This window comes from Drosophila virilis, chromosome X (assembly GCF_030788295.1).
Source record: "Drosophila virilis strain 15010-1051.87 chromosome X, Dvir_AGI_RSII-ME, whole genome shotgun sequence".
NCBI classification, from domain to species: domain Eukaryota; kingdom Metazoa; phylum Arthropoda; class Insecta; order Diptera; family Drosophilidae; genus Drosophila; species Drosophila virilis.
Window position 1 is genome coordinate 28,797,501 of NC_091543.1, and position 7,406 is coordinate 28,804,906.

Here is a 7,406-nt window from a genome sequence, read left to right on the forward strand (position 1 = left end):
CCCCCTCGCCAGGCCCTTATCCACCTACTCTGTTCATCGTCTGCTGCCACGACGAACACTTGCAACTGCAAATTTAATTTAATTGCATTTCATACGCCCATTTGGCCGCAACGCCGTTGCCGTCGTAACAGTTGACTTATTTAGGCAAAAAGAGGGCAGCCCGAGGGGCAGTAGGGGGCTAACGGGGTAGGCGCTGTCGCCGGGTCCGGGCCGTTGGGCCTGTTAAGCAGCGGCTGCCTTTAGTTGCCGCAAAATTTTAATTGCCTGGCCACTGGACACTGGCTACATTTGGTTCTGACCATCAGCGGCGGCCGCGTGTCAGCCAACGACGAAGCGGACCGACCGCGAGGATGACGACGACGACAACTACGACGACGACGGCGGCTTGTCTGTGGAGGCCAACACTTTGGTCGCTGCCGCGCTTCGCTGACTTCCGAGCTGAGAGCTGGGCAACAAAGTTGCCTACAACCTCATTTTGGGCAAGTGGCAAATGGAAAGCTGCAACTGGCAAGGGGCAGGCAAAGGAGGCTGCCGGCAATTATAAGACTATTGCGATTAAGTAGAATGAAGAATGGGGAGAAGCTACTCATATGTACATGTATATGAGAGCAAGAGAGTAGGAAATTAAAGAGAGAGAGAGATATAGATAGAGAGAGGGACAGAGCAAGATCGGGAAAGAAAGTCAGAATGAAAGAAAAATTAAGGGAAAGTTAAGGATGGATCGAGAGATGAAAGCATGGAAGCAGCTCAGAAATAGAAAGACAGTATGAAAGAGAGGTTGAAGGGGAGAGGTAGTTAAGGATAGCTCGAGAGAGATGCAAGCAAAAAGGAAAAAACTAGTCAAATCAAAACCTCGACAGTGCGTGCTGAGCATATCCATAAAATAAGAAAGAAATAAGTATTATATTTAAATGAATGCCCCGCGCATCGGTACAAAATATCTCAAATCCCAAATGCGGCGTCAAGTCCAAGTGAGCATTCATAAGTAGTGTCCAGTAACGAGCTGCAAGTGCCACATTCTCATGCCCGTCCGCAAATGCATCCCCTCATCGCGCGAGGGAAAGAAAACAAGAAACGCTGCCCGCCAGCGATGGGGCACGCATCAAGCGTGCAAATAAATTAACGGCCGCAAAGTGTTGACATTTATTGTCAAGCCAATTGCGAGACGAGCCCAAAAGCACTTGCAACAAGAGATACACGCCGCATGCGGCAACACCACCATGAGTAATGTTGAGCGGCCAGGGGAATGGATCTGAGCCAAGTGGCACCGCACGCTTTTGGTCAATTTCAATTTATTGCAACAAGTGACAATGGACACTCGCACAATCGAGTGAATGCGAATGTGAATGGGCAGCCGTCGTACTGCTGCTGCTGCTGCTGCAGCTCCTGCTGCCAGTCCCCAAATTGGGCCAGTTGCAGCCGGAACGAACGCGGCACTGTCTCCAGCCCAGAGCCAAAGCACAGTCCCCATTCCAGTCCCATTATCCGAGGCAAGCGGCGACTGCCGCGGCGATCGACTCTTTAATTGGTGCGTTGTGTGCTGCTCCTGCCCCCAACCAGAGGCTGCAACCGCCTGAGGCCCAGCTGGAGTGACGTCGACAAGGCGCGACCACGACAGCGACGACGTCTAAATTGTCGCACCTTTTACAGCCTCCCGATTGGAGCAGCTCGCGACAATGGGGCCGCACCTACTTCAAGGACTGGGATGCGTCTGTACCGGAGCTACCGCTTGAGAGATAGAAAGAGATGGTGAGAAAAGAGAGAAAGCGAGAAAACTGACAATGGCACTTCTACCAAAAAGCTGATAAAAAGTGGAAAACCGAAAAGGGATTTTAACTACCCAGCCTACCACATGCTTTACATATATAGATGGAAACGTAACTTTGCAAAAATCAGGGTACAGAGCAATTTTGATCAGCTCAAGTTATCAAGTATTACATGACTTTACTTATATAAGTAGAACAAGTAAGAGGTTCTAGTCGGGAGCTCCCAGGAGCACCTACATCTAAAGTCTCTAGCTCTTATAGGTTCTGAGATCCTTGCGTTCATACATACGGACGGACGGACAGACAGACGGACATGGCTAAGTAGACTCGGCTATTGATGCTGATCAGGAATATATATACTTTATGGGATCGGAGATGCTTCCTTCTGCCTGTTACATACATTTGGATTTTGCACAAATACAATATACCCTTATACCCATTTTTAATGGGTTCAGGGTATAAAAACTAATTTCTTGTTACCTTCACTTTCAGTCTGTTGCTCTTTTTCGCTCGCTCTCTTTCTCCTCTTACAAATTTCGCCTTTCTATGCAATTCTCATATATTCTGGTTAGCCTCGAAGATTTTAATGCTTAGCTAGAAAGTCACAAATGCATATAATTTGTGATTAGTCATAAATGGTTATTTAGCAAACTCCTCAGTGTCGTTTGGCCTGCAGCTATTTTGGCCAAATTCACGAAAATGTTCACTGGCCAACATTTCTGAATGGTTGTTTCAGCGGCAGCTCATTGCTCATTAGGCGCAACCAAAACGAGAGCCCTACCCATATGAGAGACGGCCGAGACCAACCCAAAGTTCCAGACACACATGAGGGCCAGTTAAATGACGGCACATATTAAGCCAAACCGAACCCAAGTTAGCCCTAGCACTTGAACGGGGTTCGAGCAAGTTGAGGTAGGTTAATTTTATTGGCCAAATAAGTGGGTATCAAATTTAATGGCCACAGCGCACAGCGCACAGCACAAGCAACAAGCAGAAGGCCAAGACGAGCACGAAGAAGACGAACACGATGAAGAAGACAGCGAGAAAGCAAGAAGCAGCGAGGAAAGGGGCAGGCAGCAAATTGCGGCGCAGTGCGCGGTGCATAAAGCGTAAAAATGAGCCAAAATAAATAAAAGCTGCAACAACAACAACGACAACAACAACATCAGAGGAGACGTCGACGTCGACGTCCGTTTGATTGATTGGCGACAGCAGCGGAAGCGTCAGCTCTGCCAACGTCGACGTCGTCGTCGACAGCGAAGCGTCACAGCGTCACAAGCTCACAAAATGGCTTTTGCGTAAGGTCAGGCATTTTGCATGCACCTCTCACATGAACCAGAAGCCAATCCGAGCTCTCCTCAAAGAACCAGTGCCTCAGCCTGTAGAGAGTCAATTAAAAAAAGAATATCGATTACCCAGTGTTTTTATTGCGCCATAAAAGCCTCATTTGAAATTAAGTTTAAGTATTCAATGAAAGTTGGTGAAGCGACAAAGTTTAAGCTTAAAGTAAGACAAAAAAAAAACGAGCTTGAAACTTGAGTAGGGCATCGATCGAATCGCAATATATTAGATTAGAAAACTGTCACTGCTAGTGGGTCTCTTAATTATGCCCTAAGAGAATCGTGTGGAGCATTTTTTTTAATTCAATTCCAAATATTGCGATTCAATTGCAGCACATTCCATATCCCGAAGCCAACGTATTTGATTTATTCCGAACGAAGTCTGTCAATGTTCCATACTATTCCAATATCAGTCTGACACCAAAGACATTCCTTGAGATTTTTAATATAGATTATATAGATAACTGACCGAGAACCGAAAGGGGGAGAAGTTGATCGCTTTACAATCAAAACGAGAAGCGACTCCAATTTATAATTTGGCAACATTATTTATATTACAGTTAGAGGAGTATTGAGTGATTATGGGATTCCACCTATTTTACTGTGCATTCTCGTGGTTTGATTTGGCTGGCAATGCAAACAGCTGATCGCCATGTTCTGTTTGTCTGTCGTAACTGTCGGAGTTTGCTAACCAGCCGTAGCACGAAATTCTTCCGCAATTTTCGCATAACTCGGTAACATTTAAGAGTTGCAGCCCGAACTCGAACTTGGTAATTTTCACGATCCTTCGCTGTGTTCCTTTTGTGTATCAAGATCGTGTGATCTAGTGTGCTGGCCAGCTTCTGCCTGCCAAGCCGCCAAGCCGACAATCCGCCAACCCCCCAGCCCAAGGGCCCAGGCCATGGCGAACGCATGATCACGTTTACGCTTACGCATCATTTAATGGGTTCGTGAAGCCATCGCTGACTCAGCTGATGCACAAGCTGTTGATGAAAAATGCAGGCCGCTTCCGCCTGCTAGCACCCAGTGTGGAGCTGGAGCTGGTTCTGGTGCTGGTGCTGGAGCTAGATCTAACCATAGCAGGAGCCGGCACGGCACCCACCAACTGGGCATACAACTTTATCACTTGCCCACAAAATATCTTCAATTGGTTCCATTAAACTTAAGCAGCGTCCGTGCACGTTGTACATGACCAAGGCAGGCCGCTTCGTGCGTTGCCATCATCATCGTCATCATTGGGCCGCCGCGTCGTGCCCAAAATTAACCTGCCCAGGCCCAAGATGGACGAGGTGGTGGAGGTGCTGGTGCTGGTGCTGCTGTTTGTATTGGTATTGGTGTTGGTGTTGGTGTTGGCTGCGGTGTTCGAGGTGGAGGTGGAGGTGCAGGTGGTGCTTGTGGAGATCGAGGTGGCTTCAGCCGCATGATCATGACGACGCAGGCTACGCGCAGCCACTATAAATTCTATTGGCGTATCTATCTACACTATTTCTAATTTAGCCTTTTGCCTCTGCTTGAGCTGTGCGGTTCAGTTTGGTTCAGTTCGGTTCGTAGTCGGACTTTGTGGATCTGTGGCTCAGTTTACTATGTTACCTTAGTCGTCGTCGTCGTCGTCGTCGTCGCTGGCCAATTTAAGTTTAAGTGCTTTGGTAACAGTTTCGCGCTTTCGAAACTTGAGTCGTGATTTATTTTTTTTTTTTCCTCTTCTTCCTTAGTTTTCTTGATTTTTGTTTCTCATTTTTTGTTTCGCTGCCAAGTTTGCTCCTCCAACTCCCTTCCGGCAGTCGAGCTGCAACTCCGATTCCTTTACAGCGCTATAGGAATTTTCAAGTGCCGTTTTTCACGCCACGACACGCAATCGCTGCGCTCAAGTAAATTAGGAAAATTGATCTAAATTTTCTTGGGAACCTTTCCTTTCAACTTTTTTGTTCCTTTTGCCTAGCTCTTGTAACTGCTTGCGCTTTTTTGTCAAGATCGTTTGCTGTTTGCCATGGAGATGACTCCAACTCGGCAACACTCGGCGACACTCGGCGCAACTCCGTGCAACGGGCAACCCATCAAAATCAAACACATGTTGTCGTCGTCGTTTTGCAGGCTGGTAACTGGAGCTGCATACTGCGCTGTAAAATAAAAGCAGCAAACAAATAAATAAACTTTGCAACTGATGGTCGAGCCAGCGTAAATCGAGAAAGTGCCACTTAAAGTTGCTGCATTTATTAGAACAGACGAAGGAATAACAAATAATTGTATCTATTTCTTACAGCATTCGATAAAGCACAAAATCAACCTATCGAAATAGAACTTGGGCAACGCCAGCTCATTTGATGGTGGCAGCACTGACTAGAGTAATGGGCAGCACTTTGCATTAGAAGCTCCAGGAAATATAAACAAACCACAAAAATACAATAAAATAATCAATATGTACATATATAGAAAAATAGTCAGCTAATAATGCAAAATATTTCATAATTAATAGAAATACATGTAAACACTCTGATATTTCGATTTCTTTCGACATCTATTAGCTTGCATATGTATATTGAAACTGTGTTGGCTTCCATGGAGGACGACGGCAGATCTGATCTGCGGTTGGCACAAACTTAGTCATTGAATGATCGAACGGCATTTATATAAATCGAGAAGATCAATGATCCGCCTTTCGACAGCCTTCTTCACACATCTACTACTTAGCAACCTGCAGGCAAGGGCCATCACGGCTGTTATACGTTATTCAAAGCATAAATGCAATCGCAATCAGCAATCGCATTAATTTCAGCTACACAACGTGGTGCTAATGCGACAAGTTCTGTTGCAGGCTGTTGCGGCTTCCTGGAAAGTGGCATCGCATCCCCCCATCCGATGCACCGAATCGGAGCATAGTCGGCGCATTGATCAGCGATATGAAAGTGGCAGCGCGTCGAATGGCAGCGGAGCAAAGCCGGGCAATCTCGAATGGCCATCGACGAACTGAGTGACTGACCAGGCCACTGGCAGGCAACGACTCCAGAGATAGCGCTGAGCCATGGCCAGCAATTATAATATATACAAAATGCAATCGGGTTCAGAGGGCAAACGTAGAAGAAATTGCCAGTGCCAGAAAGAGACGCCCGATCTGCAGGAGCCCAAGAGATAGAGAGACAGAGCGAGAAAGAGAGAGAGAGAGAGATAGAGAAAGAGACTGTCAGCCAAAGGCTGGTATCGGTTCATTGGCAGCTTTGCACGTCGTCGTCGTCGTCGTCGTCATCGTCGATCAATGCGCAGCCTGTAGCGCCGCATCCATATCAAGATGTTTGGCTTATTGAGCCCCGAACCAGGCAATCGTGATCAACTGTGCAACAGAATTCGGCAGCAATTTTCCAGGCACACTGCAACTGGCGATACGGCGACAGATTCGTTTTGGGCGCTACGCAAGTCCATAGTCCGCACGGACGGCTTGCCCAAAAGCCAACCAGAGCCATGTCCATGGCCAGTTGAAATGCCAGCTGCGGGCGCCCACAACGCACAGAGAGCAAGAGAGACAGAGACAGAGTGGCCGTAGGCCGTAGGCCTTAGCAAGAGCTGCAGCTATCCACAGCTCCACGTTTAATAAGCAATTTTGATTTGGAGCAGATTATGTGACGGGCAAACGAGCCTCGGCACCAGGTTGCATGCAACATGAGGCGGCTACTGCAGCCGAAACGTGAGCTCCCCGAGTGCCAGGCGCAGGCGAATTCGAAGGCACCTCACCATAGCTTGCCACGTCTCGCTGCACTTGACTTTGTTGCTGACCCGGCAAAAGATTTTTAACTTGCCCCATGCTCTGGCTCTGGCTCTGGCTCTCCCTCTCTCACACACATTCTGTGTTTCCCGCTCTGGCTCTCTTTGGATCTTGTTGATACTGTTTTACATGGAACTCGTACTGATTGCTTCTAGTCATGCCCCGATTTGCAGATTTCCCATTTTGTGATAAAAGTGCATCATTTTCATTGGAATTGAATGAATTTTTATTGTATTTTAATTGGCAGTCCAACAAGCAACAGCTACAACATAAAACTTAGATGGTTGGGAGTACAGACATTGAGAAGCATATATAAATATATATATACACATTTCAATATATATATATATACATATATATAAATATATTTATGTATATAGATATGTGTAAGTGTATTCATGTATAATTTGGTTAAGCTACTGCATCGTTTACTTGAACGATTCCAAATCCTTTTCGCATGTCTTATAGGCAACCCCAATGCCAAATCCAGTGCCAATCAATATCGGCCACACGCGCCGACGGAGAAACAATAAAGATATAACAGCT

At 46.6% G+C, this 7,406-nt stretch overlaps 1 protein-coding gene and 1 long non-coding RNA gene across 2 annotated transcripts in view; one reads left to right on the plus strand and one right to left on the minus strand.

The window, feature by feature from the left end:
- LOC138911044 (octapeptide-repeat protein T2-like) overlaps window positions 1-1,482 on the minus strand; it is a gene marked incomplete at its 3' end in the record, with an annotated part of 3,977 nt that extends 2,495 nt beyond the window's left edge. The window contains 1 exon segment of the mRNA XM_070207932.1: window positions 1,364-1,482. Within this exon segment, the coding sequence (XP_070064033.1) occupies window positions 1,364-1,482 (119 nt within the window).
- Window positions 1-7,406, plus strand: part of LOC116651990 (uncharacterized) — an 18,779-nt gene extending 11,373 nt beyond the window's left edge. Inside the window, exon 2 of the long non-coding RNA XR_004304988.2 lies at window positions 5,367-7,406. This is a non-coding gene — a long non-coding RNA (uncharacterized lncRNA). The remainder of the gene's footprint in view (window positions 1-5,366) is intronic.